The sequence below is a fragment of the Lepisosteus platostomus genome, chromosome 4 (genome assembly GCF_059453375.1).
Source record: "Lepisosteus platostomus isolate fLepPlt1 chromosome 4, fLepPlt1.hap1, whole genome shotgun sequence".
NCBI classification, from domain to species: Eukaryota; Metazoa; Chordata; class Actinopteri; order Semionotiformes; family Lepisosteidae; genus Lepisosteus; species Lepisosteus platostomus.
In genome coordinates, this window is record NC_142614.1 from 15,655,903 (window position 1) to 15,676,152 (window position 20,250).

At 46.9% G+C, this 20,250-nt stretch overlaps 1 protein-coding gene across 6 annotated transcripts in view; it reads right to left on the bottom strand.

Annotated features, from left to right (window-relative positions):
* Positions 1-19,831, bottom strand: part of cplane1 (ciliogenesis and planar polarity effector 1) — a 52,055-nt gene extending 32,224 nt beyond the window's left edge. For 2 of the 6 annotated variants that reach the window (XM_088628702.1, XM_088628700.1), the window contains exons 1-20: positions 19,629-19,828; positions 17,258-17,393; positions 16,526-16,661; positions 15,872-15,991; positions 15,091-15,323; positions 14,345-14,451; positions 13,805-13,961; positions 13,567-13,670; positions 13,177-13,359; positions 11,280-11,538; positions 10,474-10,629; positions 9,363-10,057; positions 7,638-7,837; positions 6,857-6,937; positions 6,353-6,517; positions 5,193-5,366; positions 3,534-3,762; positions 3,009-3,154; positions 1,743-1,960; positions 847-1,011 (exon numbers count right to left, since the gene is read on the bottom strand). In XM_088628702.1, the coding sequence (XP_088484828.1) occupies positions 847-1,011; positions 1,743-1,960; positions 3,009-3,154; positions 3,534-3,762; positions 5,193-5,366; positions 6,353-6,517; positions 6,857-6,937; positions 7,638-7,837; positions 9,363-10,057; positions 10,474-10,629; positions 11,280-11,538; positions 13,177-13,359; positions 13,567-13,670; positions 13,805-13,961; positions 14,345-14,451; positions 15,091-15,323; positions 15,872-15,991; positions 16,526-16,661; positions 17,258-17,338 (3,609 nt within the window). In that variant the 5' untranslated portion in view covers positions 17,339-17,393; positions 19,629-19,828. Of the gene's footprint in view, positions 1-846; positions 1,012-1,742; positions 1,961-3,008; positions 3,155-3,533; positions 3,763-5,192; positions 5,367-6,352; positions 6,518-6,856; positions 6,938-7,637; positions 7,838-9,362; positions 10,058-10,473; positions 10,630-11,279; positions 11,539-13,176; positions 13,360-13,566; positions 13,671-13,804; positions 13,962-14,344; positions 14,452-15,090; positions 15,324-15,871; positions 15,992-16,525; positions 16,662-17,257; positions 17,394-19,628 lie in introns of all 6 variants that reach the window. The other 4 variants (XM_088628699.1, XM_088628698.1, XM_088628697.1 and 1 more) reach the window with 3 other exon arrangements.
* Positions 19,832-20,250: the final 419 nt, after the last annotated feature.

Below are 20,250 nucleotides of genomic sequence, written 5' to 3' on the forward strand. Positions count from 1 at the left end.
AGCCCTCCGTAGGTGTCTCTAGGAGCTGGGGGGGGGGAGGGCTAACAGCCTCAGGACAGCACTGCTAGAACACTCCAAATCAGAATCAGCCACATCACAGCACAGAGCAAACAGAAATATCCCACACACTGGGACACACACACACAAAAACATCATAAACTGGAATGCTAGAGAACCCTGAACAGGCACTACACGCTAGCTGAATATGCGACCAGGGTAAGAAACAGCCAAAAGAAACAGGCCCTGACAGAGGCTCAATGATCACACTCTGGCCTTTGAAAGTGGGTGACACAGGAAGACATGGCTACCCAGACTATGCTCCCACTGGCAGCAAGGAGAAACAGAGAGACACAGATGCACTTTCTACTGCCCCCTGACAAATGTTCTGGGATGAGACATTCTTCCCCAAATTAACAAATTTAATCCCAGAACTGCCAAACCTGCCAGCTCCCAATGTTGCTTGGAGAGGGGGGAGGGAACTCAGTTGAACTGGCAGGACAGTATGTGATCTCCTGTCACAGCCTGAGGAAGAGTGAGCCTATCTCTCGATAATATTCTACATGTTGTATATAAATGTCTGTATTGTAATGTCTGTAGATGCTGTGTTAACTGTATATGCTTCAGCAACACTGTAATTAATCGGTCATGCCAATAAAGCTTCTTGAGGTGAATAATTATAACTCATAAATAATGACGTAGTCCGTTTATCAGCACTGACAAAAGTCTGTGGTTCTGGAGCTCTTAGTGTGACTGAAGGCGTAGTCTGTGGTGCAGGAACGCAGTCTGGCAGAGAAAGTGCCACACGTACCCCCCCAGCAACGAGGCCCCCCATCTCGAGAGGCGTACCTTGTCAATGACCCGGCGGCACCGCCTGAGGTTCTGGACGTACCACTGGGCGGCCGGGAGGGTGCAGCGGGCCGCCCGCAGAAGCAACAGGACCCTCTGAAGCACGCCGGACACACGGTGACGGGAAACCAGCTCCGACATCAGTCCCGCATCGCCTGAGGCGTCCTGAGAAAGACGGAGAGAGGGGGGGAGCTCAAACAGCAGGCAAGAGCGTCACCCCAGCACCTTTCCCACAGATGTGACGATACAAGCGGGCATCAACACAACGCGTCTTAAATGTTTCAATTACTGAAACAGAATTTCTGGAGTATTTAAAAAAGTACCTGAACAATTGGACTAATAATGCATAAAAGGAAGTGGAGACACAGTTAATGACCATTTTGATTAAACCATTTCGGACGTCTCTCGATGGATTCAGCTTGCAAGACCAGACTCACGAAGGCGCCACAGCAAAGGGAGCACTCATTCTGCAAACAGCCGTCACAGGAAATGACTGGTTTAAAGCCATTTAAGAACTGGTTTACAGTCTACTGCAGGGCAATATGTGTGCAGAGCCCTGCTGTGCTCAAACAGCTCATCCCTGAGGCAGGGATAACAAAGCTGCTAAACAACAGAGCAGTCAGAAGCACGTCCACACCTGCAGGCCCAGACTTGTGCACCGTGCAGGGACTGACGCTGACCATCACGCAAGAATCCAACACGAACACAACAGGGAAGGGCAGCAAGGTGACCTAACTAGACAGATGCTATCTTTTATTTTTCAAGGTGATTAATACAATAGCTCTTTAAATGTACTATAAACCAGACCCATTCTGATGTTTGGCTAATCTTTGATTTCAAGACTAATCGATTTCAAGAATGAAACATTGGGAAGGTGTGCGAGGCACAGGCTGTACCTTCGGGTCAGAAGCGGGTTGTGGGCAGTACAGTGGTGGGGCAGGTAGGTAGAGCCCTGGGGGCACAAGAGCACTAAGCTGGGCAGCCAGGCCCTTGGACGTCTCCATGAGGACACTGAAGGTCTGAGAGAGGATGTCCACTTCAGCCATGACAGCCGCCTTCAGGATCTCCTGCACAGAGACGAACAGGAGGTCTGCATCCTCCTCTTCGATGGAGTCTGAGGCAGAAAGGAAGAAATCAAGACTTCCAACGTGAGCATCCAATACAGAAACCAAAGGGAACAAGCTCCTCTCAGCTGGGGTTTTCATGGTGCTGCTGTTAAATTCTTTCTTTTACCTCATTTGCTCAGCACATTCATGTTGCTGTGAAGTGAGAAGTACCTGATTCTGAGACATTTTCTCTTTCTTTAAACTCAGGAATCATTCAGTCCTGGGATCTGCTCAAATCTTAGTGATTTTAAAACTTTACAAAGCTGCTTAATTAATCTTTTTAATGCTCTATGGATCTTGGAGCACGTGGAGACACGTTCAAGTCTTTCACTCCTCACTGAAAGAACGATACAATGGTCAGTCCTACTGCAGAAGAATTGCTGTTCGATTTGTGGAAGGGTTTCCCCAGTGACAGCTGGATAAGTCTGGACAGAGTGCATTGGTTATCCTTTACCTGGGACCCCAGCTCAGAGTTCCATTGTAGCTGCAGCTACTTTCGAGCTTGGAGAACAAGCAATTCATGTAAGTGCAATCCAGAGTCATCTTCCCAGAAACATCACTGAGTAGCAGGAGGAACAGACCTGCTACCTACAATTCTAGTGGTAAAGAAAAATGCTTTCCTTCATCACAAAACAATGTGGGCATCCTGTCTTCTACAGGATATACTGTTCCCAGGATATAAATCTGACAGTCTTTATTAATTTTAAAAACTTTAAGCAAAACTATTTTCCTTTGATACCCCTGAAATTTTAACTCGCCAACGGCTGATCAGTTGGGCTGATTGCTGTTCTGCGTCTTGTACAAGAGCCGTTGCAGAGTCAGCATCAACGGGTGGGGTGGGGCAATGGCACTTTTAGTCACAACACTGTACAATTTATCTTTCACTGAAAGGATGTCTCAGAATTAAAAGGCACAGGCATTAATATTGTACACCTAAGCAACAAGACCCAGCAATTTAAGGAGATCTGAGTTGTGAGGAATTCTGAGCCACATTTGCAATGTGACAGATGTAGTGTCCAGTTGATTGGGGGACAGAGAGAGTACGTGTGAAAGTACCTGTGAAATGCCTGTATTTCTTGGCACTGCTGCTGAGATTGGACTCCCCTGGGTTGGCCTGACTCCCCAGCAGCGACTGCAACTTCTCCTGAAAGAGCTGTTTTGGCTGGAGCTCCAAGGGAAGGTGAAGCTCTCTCCACTTCAGCCTGTGAAGACACTGCACTTCATAGCAACCCGATCAGGATGACCAGAAGATCATTGGAACAAAGACCACAGCAATCAGAAGACTGGTAACTCCAGCTAATAGGAAAATGGTCCTTGCATTACAAGAGTGAGCCGTATCCAACTTTTCGAGTCTAGAAGAACTTTGCTTCGGCATTCTAATGTACCAGTATGTTGTGTGACCAAATTCCAGTAGGAAAAGTTTGACCAACGCTTAGGAATATTTCCATAAATGTCTTTTATGAACATTAAGCAACATCCACAAATCATTTTGGTAATGAGTTGACTAAGAATGGAATGACCAACCTTCAGATGTTAGTTAGTGTGAGAGTATTACTTTATCTGCGCGGGTTAAAAACTCACTCTGCCAAGTTGAGGTTGTTCTGACAGTAAAGCATGTAGGCCAGGCCCAAGGAAACCGCCATCTTCCAGTCCCCCAGCCGGTGGGCTAGCCAGACGGCCTCGGGCAGCAGCCCCCCGATGAGCAGCAGGTCCAGGGCGTACCCCACCGTCCACACTCCCGACAGCTGCTGTGCCCGGGCCGCCTCGGCCACGCGGCCGTGCCGCAGGGGGATCGGGCGAGGCAGCCCAGCTGAGAACGGACAAACGTGCAGAGCTGACTCACGGGGCCCCACCACAGGTTACCACAACCCTGCTTTTGGGTTTAGTACGTAAAGGGTCTGGCATCTTTTCCCATAACTCACAGATAAAAATGCATGTGCTGGGTTATACCCATCACAAAACTGACGTTGAGCTACACACAAAGAGCCACAGCATGGGTGCACTGTCTACAGCCATTACCCATGCACAGCTACAAACAATCCCTGCACACTGCAGTCATGGGATAGCTAATCAGAGTCAATTAGAGTATCACTTTCCAAATGACAATCTCTAAACTTGATTTGTACTTAGTTATTGGAACTGGCACAGGGGGATACCTAATGTATCCTTATAGAACACAGCTGTGAGCTAAAACGAGCATAGAAAAGCAGCAGTTCCCAGGCCAGGGGGGTATGAAGACCTGGAGATTAAATCCTTTTAGACTGAAGATCAAACTTGTAATGAGCAGGCCGAAGAAAGTTAGTTTAAAGAAATTAAAACGCCTACAAATGGTGCTTTGCAAATCTTACTTCACTATTAAAATAAAAGCACAGTGTGTGGGTGTGTGTTTTTTTTTCTTATTCACTCAAAATCAATAAAAAAATTAATTAAGTCAATGATTAGGAACAAGTAAAGGTATATTCCATGTTGAAACTTTGTGCTTCTTTTTCTTCGCTTTTCAGCATGGAATAAACCTTTACTTGTTCCTTTGCAGCCTACGCACGCTGATGCAGCTACTGTACCCACTTGATTTAATCAGTCAATTATTAGAAGATCAACAAGAGGTTTTCATCAGCTCACTAGAAAAGACAGTCCTTGTTACTGTACGTCACAGATCTATCTTCCTACTCAGGTAGTTAAACTCTTCATCAGCCTTTACTGTCTTCCATCCTTCTGTCATCCCTACTGCTGATGCCACCACGACAAGACTTACTGTACATCCCTGAGCCAAGCAGGTCTCAGAGACTGCCTGTAATTCGTTCTGCACGCCTACGGCACAAGTAATTAGACAAAGCTCATGAATTCATCACAGCACAGCAGATTCATGGCCAGGGCTTCCAATTTGGGCTCTGAAGGTCCGCATGTAAATCAATTTTATGAAAGGTTTAGCAAATCATGGGACAACGCCTTCGCGGAACATTCAGAGCCTCTGCAAGTAAAGACACAAAACTACTGCCCCTCCCAATCCCATTTCATGCACGATGTGGAAGCAGAGGAGGTGAAATACGTGCATGCTAACTTGCTCATTAAGTCTGTGTCTGCCAACCTGATGTCAAAAGAACTACTCCGAGACCTTGTGGTCCTCGATTCTCATCATTTACGTGGACGTGGACGCGGCTGTCCTGGGCGCTGGTCTTGATGATGGCTTGGTTGCGGGATGAAGATAAACAAGCTGTCATCCGCGGCGGGTGCGACTCTTACCTGGCCTGATGTGCACGGGGGGCAGCACATCTACGTGGTGAGGGGGCAGGACACCGAGAGGCTCGTTGGTGAAGTAGGCCGCCATGAACCGCGCCATAGACTGCACCACGGCCAGGGCGGCCTCTGTGTGCACCTCTCTGGGTAGCCCGGCTGGGGAGAAACGGCACTCCTCCACTGTGGAGAGGAAGGAGAGAGTGAGCTGAGGCCAGCTACTGACTGGCACAGCTACGGGCAGCAGTGATAACGTACCATCATTAAAACCGACCATTCTACTGGGGATACTGGGTCACACATACAGTACTATATACAGTAGACAGCAGAAAGCATGCTGCATTGTGAGTAAAGCAGACAGATGAGTGGGTATAATGACGTGACAGATGGCATAGGATCTAGTCCCAGTTAAAGAGCTCATGGCCACCCTCAACAAACACCAATATCATTACTTAATGGTTAGGTTCTTTGCTTGGTTCTAGATCTTGCATCACCTGTTTATAACCCCTCTTTCCCAGCAAAACTGAAAATGATCTGTATATAACACGGAACCCCTCTGTTAGTGCAAGCATGATCCAGTTTGCTCATTAAATATCTCACATGAACGTGAAAGAGGAAGAACCTGTTTGAGAATGTACCGAGTCATTTAGTGAGCCCACCACGCCAGGGGGGTAAGACATGCCCACACTAAGCTCTCTCTCCAGCATTCACAACAGATAAAGTGTGGGAAGTGTGTGGGATGTCTTTGTCATCCACACACAAACATGAGCCCTTTGTCATATACTGTATGCAATGTGATCAAACCACTCCTGCTCACACAATGAAAATATTTGCTTCATCTTTAATTAGAAAGCAACTGTTTCATTGTGCCCATTACAGGTAACCTGGGCCTAAATTCAATCAAAGTATTCCTCTCCTGCTATGGACAACTATACAATTCTCTCAAATTCGACATACCTTTGTGCTTATTTTGATTAGAATTAAGTCAAAACAGTGCGTTCAGCAAATCTAAACACTGCCTTCATGATCATTATTTAAAATAATTTAAGACATGTAGTTTTGACTGCTTCTGAGACTGGACCAGTCTGTATTCAGAGCTGCAGGAGAACAATGACACCAGATGAAGTGTCTGTCCCAATGCAGAGAAAAAGACAGTTCTGGTTCCTCACCGGTGACGTCTGTCCTGTCCTCAGGGTACAGCTGGGCTTGTCGGAGCACCTGTCTTGCTAAGTGGTCACACAGCCCCTGGGCGGCACTCAGATTGTACTGGAACAGGTGGCAGTAGAGGATGGCCAGGTAACAGCGGGTCTCCAGGAAGCAGGTTCTGCTACTGTCTGCAGAAAGACAATTATCAAGGATGCTGGGGAGTAGGATAAAGGAATAAAAAGAGAGAGGAAAGGATGCAGCAATACACAATGCACCTGCAAGGCAAACTACACTCTTGGGGGCTCTTTCATGATCAAAATTACCCCCCTAGAGCAAAATTATTTCGCAAAACATTGACTCAAAAGCAGAGAGCTGCAGGTGCATACTAGATTATGTACACAAACTAGAAAGCAATTCACAAACTAATTATTAACCTAAACAAACCACCTACAGTATAACCACCCATAAGCCTAGCCACCTGACCTTTAAGCCCCAATACCACGTGCCTCAAAGTGTGGCGCCCATACCTTTGCCATGCTCTGCCCACAACGCTGCCTTCCATAGCCGCAGGCTCTCCGGGTAGGAACCCAACAGGAAGTGCTGTTCTCCTAGGGACACAAGTACATACCAGTGAACATCTACAGAAAGCACAACAAAAATCTAAGATATTTCTCCCATTCAACTGTTATGACAACTGTCTGCAATGTTAAAAATAGCAACTAAATGATTAAAATGTATGCATTCTCTCTTACAAATCTTTCTCCTCTGAAAAATCAATTCAGGAACTCCCACGTTTCCAAACCAGAAAAGGGATCTGCTCAGAACTCGGCTGGAGCCTGTAGTTCAGAGGTTGCTGGTTCAGATCTAGGCTAACGATTTGTGCTGGATTAGATCCAGGCTTGTTGAAGTAGGACACTATGAACTGTGCCACAGACTGGGGAGCCTGGCTGGGACTCCTCCACTGTGGAGAGGAGGGAGCCAGATCCAGTGGCATGATTAGCAGCTAACCATGTGCCCTGCTTCCCTTGCCGTGATATATACTTGATCGACCCCCACCAGGATGAGTGCAAGTGAAACAGCAGTGCCTGTAGCTGCTTCGGTGATCTCGGTGTGAGCCTGCACTTTTCTGTGGGAGCAGTGTGAGACCGCCTGGTGTTTCAGACGTGAAAAGAGGCAGCCCAGACTTCAGGGCATGTGTGCATAGGGTGGTGTCAGTAAGCAGTCAGCAGGATATCGCCAAGAGATACGCGACTTCCAAACTTCAGGGAACACTGTTTTTTAATTAAAGAATCAGGCTGTGGATCACACCTGCCACGGAGCGTAGCCTCCTGCTGGCTGCCAGCCTTTGCCCAGCTGACTGCAGCACTTGCTGAATCTGAGCGATGACCCAGGACACCTCGCCCGCCTCATGCAGCAGCGAAGGGTGGTCCCCGCGCCTGGCCTGGGCGCGCAGGTCTGCGCGGTACACGAGCGCCTGCCGGTACAGCGCCTTCCACAGCCCCGCCAGCCTGGAGCGGACCGAGAGAAGGCACACGACAGACACTGATCAGACCCTTCTTAATACTTTTGCGAGGAGGAAATGACCTTTCTGAGATGGTTGCCTGGTTGAACAAAACTGCCCATTTCAAAATGTGCCCATTTTCCAGTTCATTTGATTCGGAATGAACTGTCCATCTGGTAAACTGAACTTTCAAAACACCAAACGGTACTTTTTATATATATATAAAATCTAATATAAAAGTTAAAGTCCTACTCCTGTGAGGCTGAGGCAGGACACTGATGATGGTAACATCTGAACAAACAGAACATGCTTGGAGAAAATACACTCTATATATAAATGATATAGTACAGTGCATGGTTTTGACATAGTTAATCAGATAGAAGAACTGCTGCTGATGACAGCTGATTTCCCATGGGTTTAGAGATTTAAAAATGGATGTTTATTGTTGTTGTTTTCATTACAAAAGAGCTGTCAAACTTCTCATGAAGAAGGCTGTGGTAAAAGCTTGAAAAGGGAATGGATTGGAGTGCCTGACTACCTCAGCTTCTCATTTTTTAGCCACTGCATAGTGCAATACTAAGCTCACTAAGTAGACAAGAACCTCACCTGGGATGAAATAACCCACAACCTTCCAGTTATGAGCCAGAACCCTGACCGCAGCCCCACACTCATGCCCATGAGATGACAACAGTGCCACCAAGCAGTAAGGGAGGGAGTATGAAAGCAAACCTTCCCTGAAAATCCCAGATTTCACTGTCTTTCTCCCCTCACACACTAAGCCTAAAATCTTCCCCATAATAATGAGACATATCACTGCAGAATTATAAACATCTCTGGCAGTTTCCACCTTATCTAAAAGCAGTTGCTGAAATGGTCCCTGCTCTTTTGCTATACAAACAGCCTGCATCCATTTTCACGTCCCTAAAACCAAAGTGGAAATCCACACTTGCATCATCAGCAAAAGACTGACATTTCTGAGCAGCCAAAACTCGCAAAACCCAAGACACAGCAAACCCAGTAACCGATGCATTTGTTGCAAGGTGTTCATTTACACTCCACACCCTTAGGGACCACGTGACTGACCTCTCCTAGTTTGACACACACATGGCTTGAACGTGGTGACCAGAATGACGGAAGAATCATCATCTTGCGCATTTCCCCTCAAGTGCAGTGAAGTAGGCATGCTTAAAGCACCACTTGTTTGCTTTCTGGCTCACTGGACTGCAGGCAGCCCACACACATTATGAAATGGGTGGTGTGGTGGCTCTGTGGCTAAGGATCTGCACCTGTGGCTGGAAGGCTACCGATTCAAATCCCTTAGCCAGCAGAGGAATCCTACTCCGTTGGGCCCCTGAGCAAGGATCTTAAACCCCAACTGCTCCAGGGGCTCTGACCCCAAGCTTCTCTCCCTGTCTGTGTCTCATGGAGAGCAAGTTGGGGCATGCGAAAAGACAAATTCCTAATACAAGAAATTGTATATGGCCAATAAATTGGTCTTATCTTATCTTATAAATGGCGTAAAGAAAACCTGCCTGTCAGAGGGCAGCTTTCGGACACGGACGGCCCCGGATGTCCACTCGTGGCTGTGCTCCTGCTCCTGCAGGAGAGGGGTGCAGAAGGAATCGGAGTGCACTGGGGCCCCGCGCTGGGGCTGGTATGTGGCGTTCAGGCTGCGGGAGGCCAGCCTGAGGACCAGCAGGGCCCCTGAGAGGGACTGAGCAGAGACCCGCTGGGGAGCGAGCAGGAGCCGCGCTGTCTGCTTGGTCAGCTCTACGGCCAGGCCCAGGCAGCGGGCGTGAGGGGCGTCCCAGGGCAGGAGGGCGAGGAAGGCCCGGAGGAGCCGCAGGACCCGGAAGACCCAGGGCTCCCTCCGAAGGGCCTTCCACAGCTCCCTGTCCATGGCGTCGGCTGGGGCAGCTGGGAGCGGGCAGCCGCCGAGCTGCAGGTGGCTAGCGAAGCGGACGAAGCAGCGCACAGCGCACTTCAGGAGCCGCTCCTTCTCTGCCACCCTGCCCAGAGAGACCCCCAGCGTCCAGACGGTCAGGAGGTTCCTCTGGATCGGCTCGAGGTGCACGGTGGCGGCACCGGCGGCACCGGGCAGGGCAGGCGCGGGCGCGGGCTCAGGCCTGGCATGGACGGTGTCAAACATGGAGGCGAACTCCAGCCGGCCTCCGTCCTCCACAAACCGGCTGGAGAAGACGGTGCCATCGTCAGAATCGTCTTCACTCTGCAGGGCAGGAACAGAGGCGCAGCCGTGAGCAGCCAAGAGCTCTCGGAGCAGGCACATGCCACCGAACCCCGATATTCAGACCCGGGGCTCAGCTGCCAATGAGTCATTTGTTGATTCTTACAAGTACTTTGTCATTTTAATCAGATAAAAACAGATTTACAATCCAAATATTTGGAGATTAAAGGGGGTTTTTTGAATCCTGATCTGATCCTGACCTGATTCCAAAAATTGATCAGTTACATTCTAAACACACACCGAAAAGGCATTTAGTTGACATCCCGATCCAAAGAGGCCATATAACAGCACAATAATATAACCTCGAAACAAATGGAAAACGCATTAACTGGGTGATATCATGAGGAGCAACCTGACAAGGCATTTCAGCATGGTGTAAGACAGTCTTTGCCACTGACCTGAACGTCAGCCGTCTTCTCGTGCAGCTCCGTCGCCACGTCCGCCCCCAGCAGGAAGTGGGGTACAGTTGTCAAGGTAGATTCCCTGGGCCGCAAGTCCTGCAGGCTGAGCATCTTCAAGGAAGACATAGACTCCAGCTTCAACCTCTCGTGGGGCTGACGACACAAAAGAGACACCATTCCCGTCAGAAGTCAGAGCGAGGCGACCTCAGGTGACCTCAGTTTGACATCGTAGACAAAATCAGTGTTTTTAAGAACTCGGGAACAGATTCCACAACCAGGATTCAGAAAACCTAATCTTGGTAATAAAACTGATTTCAGCCAAATAGTTTTCTCTTTCAGAGCCAGTATTTTTAAGACACCCTTTTTTTCACACTGACCAATTGTATACAGTAGGTGCCTACACACAAGCCAGACTGCTGCAGGCTCCATGACCCTCAAGCCCAGCTGGACAAAACATTCCAAGCTGCTGTTCAACAGTTAATTGGTGGAGAGAAATCTCAAATTTATTGTAGGGGAGCATATACATGTACAATATGAACATATTTTGGTAATTATAATTGAAAGTCAAGTAGAAGTAATAAGAATGATGTTATTTGTAAGTTTTATTTAGTGAGTGAATAAACATTTAGCTGGCTGGGAAAACTTGGCATCGTACGTGTGACGCAACACTAGGCGCAACCCCACTGAGCAGCTTGCTGCTAACTCTGGGTGAAGTTTGGGTCCTAACAAAGCCCGAAACTCAGGACCTCCCCCCGGCAGGGCTAGGCTCAACAGTTTCCGTTTCCGGCTGGATCTCCTTTTACCTGGGTGGTCCCGGCCAAGCCGCTCCTCAGCTGCTCCAGTCGGCTGGCTGTGTCCGCTAGCAGGCAGGCCATGAGGGAGGTGGCGGAGGCGGGGCTGGCCACGCGCAGGACGCTGGCCATGTAGCCGTCGGAGACAATGAGGTAGGACAGACGAGGGTGCGCGGTCACGGAGAAGCGCTGCCTCAGGAGGTCCTGCGCGGAGGCACAGGAGCTCGCCGACTGCTGGGCATCCTGACTGCTCGGCTGGGGCATGGGGGGCCTGGAGGGACACACAGCACCACCGGGAGTCAGCTGGATGACTGTGGGGATCCCAGAACCAGTTCCGAAGCAGGAATATTGCACAGGAAATGCTTCATTCTACCTGATCGACAAAGCGATCGAGTGAAAACTGTGTTATGATGCCTGACAGTGTGAGACAGAGTGCAGATAATCCACAGGACAAACACTCGATTTATCCTCAACCACCAGCCTTCTGCAGACCAGCCAATGCATTTCCAAAAGACCACCTCTAGTCATGAGGCCGGTTTTGCTACCTCAGTTTTTGACAGGTTTTATGATCCCAGCAAATACGATGATCAAAGCCCATTCATATAGTTTTTTTATTAGCTTTGTTTTAAAGTTCATTGGCAGGTCAAATGACCTGATTTCAGGGGAGGGAGATGACTAATTAACTTAAAATAAAAAGGGAAGTTGCAGAACAGAACTGCATATTGTCCACCTTTCTTTTACGTTATTTTAATGTCAGGCACAAGATAATGTGAACACGGGCACCAGGGAAGAGAAGTATGCTTTATTTAACAGGTCTACGGGCATGTAGAAATGTGAAACACTGGAACAGCAGTCACACTGAGCCCTTAAAAAGCCCAGAGCCCCAGCAGCAGGCTTATTCCGTTCCTTACTTATTTTCATTCGCAGCAGCTAACAGGATGAGACGCCTGTTCCACCGTTAGGTTCGGCCATCTTTAAATTCCTTAAAATCCAAATTCAAACTAGTCAGACATCCTTGTGTACCTCCATGAGTGCCAGGCCAAAACACTCCGTCGCTGCTGAGTAACAGCACTTGGAAAGTATGTGAACTAGGTTAACAGTCCAAACCGAACGTGCAGGAAAAAAAATTAAGTGCGACATGCAGCTGTCGATGCAAAATGTGACATGGCACCTCAACACTGGCTTTAAGCCGTGTAACATCGCCTCGCAGATTAGTCCAGCACTCTCGTACTTACGTGGCCAACAGGACACAAAGGCCATGTCGGCAGAAGAGAGCTCAGGACGTGAAAGAGCAGAAGACTACACAGGAGAAAGAGAAAGATAGAAGAAAGACCAACAGTGGTGTTAAGAGCTGACAGACAGTGGATGTATGACAGTCATAGTGCCTGTGGGGCTGGCAGCACAGGCAGAGAGGGCTCTGCTACAGTGCTTTGTAATGACCAATCCTGTGATCGAGCATTCCTGCCTCTGGCAAGAATTCTTAATGTCACTCTACTTTCTTAAGTGTGGCCGACACGGACTGTAACACACTTCAAACAAATCAAAGCGGAGAGCGCAAGGAAATGGAAAATCAACATAAAAAGAATCACCAAAGCCAAGCATACTGTAGTCATGTAGTTGCATCACACCTACTAGTGGAAAAGAACGGTACGGTGTAAAGTTACGGTATGTCATGTTCTTGGACAAAGTGTAAGACCAGCTTTCTTCTAGAACTGTCTAGTCTCCGAGCTAATAAATCTGCGTCAGTGGACAACATCCTTTGCGATTAAATATAGAAATAAAATTAATTCACTACAGAAACAGTTCTTTTCTAATTTAACTAATTAGTCAAGTGTGACCTTGCAACCAACCAGGGTGCAATGGTGACACTGTCGCCTATAGCGCTTAGCCCTCCCACATGGCGACTCACCTGAAGGTGACCAGGGGGTGGAGGGGAATGAACTCCGCAGGGCCAAACTCCATGGAGCAGCCTGTGGTGGAGAGGGTGAGCAGGGCTCCCAGGCGTGTCACGAACAGCAGGGCTCCGCGCTTCAGCACACAGGCCAGGTACAGGCCGTCAGGGGTCCAGCTCATACTGCCCACCCAGTATGACCTGCCGAGCACAAAGCCCATGGCTCGCGTCAGCACTGACTGCTGCACAGCTTCCACTGACTGCCCTTCAAGACACTGACAAACCCCAGCCTCCAGGACTCCCTGAGAACACCCCGTGGGCCAAGGATATTCCAACAGCTCTATCAATAATTTTCGGAGCGTTACAAGCACTGTGTCCTGGCAAGACCCCTAGTTTCCAGGTACACACCTGGCATATTTGCAAGGGATTCGGAGGTCCTTGCTGCCACAGCCATGGAGGCTGCTGGAGATGGTGACAAAGTTCAAGGTGCTGACAAAGAAGACCTGGGTTGCCTGCAGAAGGAATTCAAGAACAGGTAAACAATGGTACTAAAAAGACCACGAGAAAAACTTAACACTTTTAATCTAACACAAATTACTCGCACAGGGAAAAATCACAAACTTGGAGATTGGGCATTTTACTATACCTTGGGATCCTTCTGGTTCACAGCAACAGCGAGCACCAGTCCGTCTCCAGAGAAAGCAGAGACCAGGGCTCCCCTGGATTTGAAAGGGTGACAGGGGGGAGTCATCCTGCCCATGGGGAACATCTGAGTGACCCACTGCACGCTGTAGGGCACCAAGCTGAGAATGACACAAAGCAATGACCATGCCTTTCTTCTCCCTGAAGAGTATAATCCCCAATGTACAAAGACTCTTCTCTTTCCCAGCTGGGAGTTTTATGCAAAAAATATATTGCAATTATCTTGCACATATAGTTCTTTTCACTGCACTCACTCTGCCAATGTACCTCCTCCAAAGAAGGAACACAGCATCTATTTATACACCTGCGGGCATTTTTGTGCCCTTCGTTCACAAAGCATCAGTGATCACGGCGTCTTTTCTTAATGCAGAGGTACATAAAATAGAAACTGAATTTTAATGAGAAAATACAGTTGTATTCAATTTTAATACACTTTTCTGGGGCTCGAATTGACAAAAACAATCGAGAGAATTCGGAGCCAAACCTGTGACGTCTCTCTGCACTGTCACCCCACTGTATCTTCAGAATGGTAACAGCCAGCTTTTCTTCAGAGGTGAACACAAACGAGCACAAGCAACAGTCCCCAGTGGCCTGCAATATGACACATCTTTAATTAGTTTTATTATTCAGTTCCAGGTAAGTTCACCGATCTCAATGAGAGGGAACACCCTCCTATAAGTTACAACAGATCTGTCTTCTGACCGCTTCTTCCAATTCAGGGTGGTGGGGGAGCCAGGGCCCATCCCAGGAGGAAATGAGCGCAAGGTGGGATACACCCTGGACAGAATGCCAGTCCATCACAGGACAAACAGAGACATGCACACACTCACACTAGGGCCAGATTCCCCAGAAGCCAATAAACCTAATAGCACTTCTTTTAACTGTTGGAGTAAACCAGAGCACCCACAGCAACATGCGCAGATAGCACCCCAGGACTGGAACTGAATTCAGGGCCCCAGCACTGCAAAGCAGAAATGTTGTAACGCCACCTGTTACAACACATTTATACAGTATAGTACAGTACAGTAGATATGAATTGTAAATATCCATTGCATACACAAAGATGTATAAATTTGAACAGATCACTGATTCTCTTTTCAATGATCAATGACCAAATTTCAAAGGTGCCGTTCATTTCTGCAGCCCAGTCTCATGATCTCCACATGCCTAGGTTTTGCTCTCAAGATCTCGGTCTCGCACAGTTGCGAGCAGGTTTTTATGATCAATTACCTCTTCCTGAATGAAGCGGCCGTGCAGCGCCATTTCTTTGTCAGTGTGTGTCGGGAGGACCGTGCCCTCTCCTGGCAGGATCTGCGACCACCTCCCCTTCACTGAGGGATCCTTCACTGTAGTCATGTCCCTGCTCGTGGTACTCTCCCAAAGAAACACGAGTCCCGTCACCGTAGCAAGAAGGACCCGCTTTCCGTCCCCAGATACGACCAAGAACAGCCTCACTGAGCTCTCTGAGGAGAAACGAGCCACGGAGACGCTCACTAAGACATGTCAGCCCAGGACAGCCTCACTGAGCTCTCTGAGGAGAAACGAGCCACGGAGACGCTCACTAAGACATGTCAGCCCAGGACAGCCTCACTGAGCTCTCTGAGGAGAAACGAGCCACAGAGACGCTCACTAAGACATGTCAGCCCAGGACAGCCTCACTGAGCTCGCTGAGGAGAACGAGCTACAGATACGCTCACTGACACATTAGCACAGGTGAGAAACAGAATCGTGAATTGGTAGTGTGACTACAGATGGCATCACAGAACGCCTGGTCACACGCATGTTGACTTATGAAAGACGGCAAAACTGAAAACAAAAATGTAGATGATATAAGCTTCCCATTAATTATATATTTGGTTTTCATTTTTAGAAGTTTAACATGTAAATACATGACCTCCTCTGTAGATTTGCCATTCCTAACACTGGCCAGGATAAGCACTGCTGAGGGAGCAAAACATGGCAGAGAACGTGCTGTGGAAGCCGTTGAATCCACAGCATGGTATACTCCTACCTTGAGAATCCGTGACCACCTGAGTGACTTCAGGAGCTGAGGCCACCATCTTTAGGCAGTCCCGGTCCCTGTTCCACAGGAAGAGCTCTCCAGAGATGAGAAGGCCTGCCAGCCATGCACCTGGAAGCAACAGACCAGCTGAACAGGCTCAAGTATAATCAGGAGTTAGATTATAATTTACAGTTGGCAAATGTCAAGACAAGGTTATCAGGAAATAAATAATACATCTTGTGGTTAGCTAAGAAGGGAAGGTAATCCACGTCTACATATAGAAGTCACTCTACGATGAAACATGTTTCAAAAGGCTGTGGATAACAATTTACAATTTAGCCATGAGTGCGAGAAAGTCAGACACGAGCTGGTGGTCCAAAAACCTTTTACTTCACTTCCACATATTTGTATGAATATCTTCACAGTCCACATATCTTCATATCTACAAAGCCAAATACATTTACCCTGGTGTATCTGAAGATCAAAGGTTAAAGTCTTGTCAATCTTTTAAGATACTTTTAAAGAACACAGGGGTGTTCAAAATGGAATTATGCCACAGTCTGTTTGTTAAGGTCTCACATATAAAACTCCTGCCTATCCACCCAATGGACTGCTGGACAAGCTTGATGGTCATGCAGCTGATACTGCTCAGTGGAAACTCACCGTTACCGGACCCTGACATGGTGATCACGTTTCTCAGCAGAGGCTGAAGCTTGGGGATTTTCTTCTTTGTTCTTCCAGACACCAGGTTGATCTCGCTGATCCGCTTGTCATCCAGCAGGAAGACAGACTCCTTCTCCTTCAGAAGTTACATAGCAACTTGAACTCACATGCACACCATCTTAGAGTTACAATTTGAGTGTCCAGGACAACTCATTATGGATCTCTGACCATTCTAGTTTCTTAAACCCTGTCATGCAATAACAACCTAGCTGAACTCTCCATCTCCACTTCCATTCTACTCTGATTTATTGAAAAACACAACCTTATAACCAAAATAACAGTTTAATATGCTTCCTTTTACATGTTGATTAAACTAACCAGCGGAATAAAGCCTGTTGTAATAATTGTAAGCCTTTCTACTGTTTTCTTGTAGGCAATTTAGAGAATAGAGATTGTAATCAATAAAAGAGAGCTACAGGATTACATTATGACAGACAGCAGAAAGCCTTTTTTTAGTAAAATGACAACTCCCAGGATCTGATCTTCCCACAGTCCTTCTGAACTTGCACCGTAAATTTGATCTTTTATTTGGCACAGGCGGCTACATCAGGCCCTTCGTGACACACAAGGCCAATATTTAGGGGCGGGGGGTCACTTGCACCTGCTCCAGCCTCTGCTTGGTGTTTTTTGTGACCTTGCAGTTGGGGGGAATGCACAGCGGAGACTCCTCACCTGCCCCAGCCAGCAGAACGCAGGCCATGGTTTTCTCCTCTTGATGCTGGAGGACTGCACCACCTCCAGTTTCACCTCCATACTGACCCCACAGCAAAGGTCTAGAGGAGTGGGCTTGTAATCCACACCACTGTGCCTGAAAAAGACAGGAGAACCGTTCATCCAATTGAACGAATGGAACAGGAAGTGCAATGAAGGGAAGACGCAAGAGGAAGAGTCACACTCCTGTGTGTTTTCCAGTGACTTCTGCCACATGATTGAGAGCAATCACAACAATCCTACACACCTGTTCTCCACCATCAACAGACAGCTTGACCCAAACCACCCCACCACATTACCTACCTCATCCCAACTCTGAAACACATTCTTAGAGTTCTCTAGCTCCGAGTTCAACAACATCTGGCATCACATTCTCTCTGTAATGCATATTACCTCCGCACCTCCTCCCTGCAAGCCTAGTTTTGCTGGTTCCCTTCTCTCTAACTCACTCTGCCTGACGCTGCATGCCTTAGTCAACTGGTATCGTGTATGAAATCCACCACTTGCCTGTTACATCCCATTCCCACTGTCTTATTTCAATCCTGTCTCTTTACTCTCTGCTCTGTTGTCCTCAACATTATAAATGAGTCCTTGAGCACTGGTGTGGTACCAACAGCCTTCAAAACAGATGTTGTTACTCCGTGCCTAAAATACCAAACATGGCTCTGGTCAACCTAAACAATTTTGGCCCTCTATCCAGTCTACGCTTTCTCGTAAAAAACAGTTAAACCATCTCATTAGAAATGACCTCTTCGAATCTCCCCAATCTGGTTTCAGACAACTACACAGCACAGAAACTGCCTTGGTTAGAGTCACTAATGATCTTCTTATGGCTGCTAATTCCAGTTCTCTTTCTATCCTTATTCTCCCTGACCTCAGTGCTGCTTTTGAAACCGTTAACCATAATATCTTACATTATCATATGGTTCAAGTCTTACCTCATGATTTTTCTCTCTGAGGTTTCAGTTCAGAAATTGGGACTCTATTCAGCATTAACGTATTACCACTTGGTCAGCTATTAAGATCACATGGTCTAAATGATCATTTCTATGCTGATGATACTCAGATTTACATCCATACTAAACCTGACACTGAAGTGGTTGTAATTGCTATATAAAATAAAGTTATTATTAAAATGACCTGTTTCTACACAGGGGTTAGAGATTTGGAAACAGAACGTCTGACACACTCACGTAATTGCAATCACCTTACAGGTATTCCTTTTCAAGAAATAAGCACCCCGCTATCTTAAACAGAAAATAATATTTAATTTATATAAATAAGGCAACCACCACTTTCGAAATATTAAAATCAAACTTGTAAGTCAGCAAATCCAACAACTCCATTAGAGCAATTAAACTGCGTTGATTTTACATGCAGCTGAAGTGCTTCATTTTCTCCGTGTTTTAGACGAGCTCATAAACCCCAAATTCGGTAAATTAGAGAGTTTAGGCTGAAATCAAAACATTATACCCCGCGATTCTCCAGCAGAACTGGAGTCCAATTACGTTTTGTAACGGCAATTCCGAGAAAGTAAAAAAGTAGCTGGAATGGATTGGAAAAACAACTGAACTAACTTGAAATCATTTAATTCCTGGTCTCCAGCACCAGATGATAACGGGCCACTTGCTTAACCTGAAAACGGCGTTAAAAAATGCCCATCGCAGTTTATTCGCCATGATCAATAACAGTAAAAGAACATCCTATTGTGATTTAACCCCTTCTGCACGCAACTTTTATAACTCGTCAAATTAAAACCAAGTAGAGTTTTGATGTGAAGGCACAGGTCTGCGAATTTAGAAGACATACAGTATTTCCTCCTCGCTGCTGTCACGGATTTAGGATACTTGCACGTCTAAAAGTAACGCGAATTAACATTTTAAATGTACTCCTTTAAATGTCCGCAGGTAAAAAAAACTCAAAACCGCAGTTTCATCAGAGGTGATTAAATAAATCAATTTAAATTTCAATAGGAGACACGGTCGCAGTGCATTCCTTGAAATACAACCTGCATTTGTCAGTGAAGTGTGCCTCTTTCCCCATCAAATAATACATTATGTCGACCCGGCAAATAAAAGACTTAAAATCTCTTGTAACTAAAATTTAGCACTGCTTGTTACTGTACGGTTATGGTCTTGTTCTATTTTTCGCGAAACGTAGAATTAAGGAAACGGTTCATCAAAACGAAATTATAAGCGCAAACGCTAATGTAGAAAAAGAGACAGGCCGGTTCCTGGGAGACAGCTTGTTTTCCTTCCCAGCCGATTGAATACAGTTACAGCGCCACTAACTGCAACAACAGCCTTCCCTTAGACATTTGGACATTTCTTACCGCGATTCATCTGTTCAATGGATAAACGTCTTTTTAAAAAAAACTTGTTAGCATCCCCGCATTTAAATCTCCCTCCGCTTCCGGAATCCAGAACAACTTCCCAGGTCTTCGCTCAGTGCGTAACGCAGCCGTGGTTCGGTTGCCAACCGCCTCTCCAGCGGCCGCCGCTGCTGCAAAAGCCGGGAGAAGCAGCTCAGTTCCCGGGAGCTGGAGTCGCTCCACAGCGGCCTCCGCCGGGGGCTGGGGGAACTGCCTGTTATTGGCACAACCAAGGAGCGGTACAGTGCTCAATTCAATACATTCCCCGGGAAATCTGTGTCCGGATTACTGTCGCACTGCCAGGATTTCAGGGTTTTTTTGTGCAAGGGGAAAGACCATGCAAAAAAACAAACCGAAAACACAAAAATTATTATGTAAAAGAAAACGATGTTTGAAGCAAAAATGATTTTACCTCCAAACCTATCAGGTTTGATAGCCGTCCGATAGCCAAAGCAAAATGAGAAATTATTTAAGAGTAAACCTATCTAAATAATGATGCATTAACACTTTGCAGGGACAAAAATAAGTTAATTTTTGTCATGCCGAGGTGTACTATATGTTGGCTTCATCAGAGTGTTGAAAA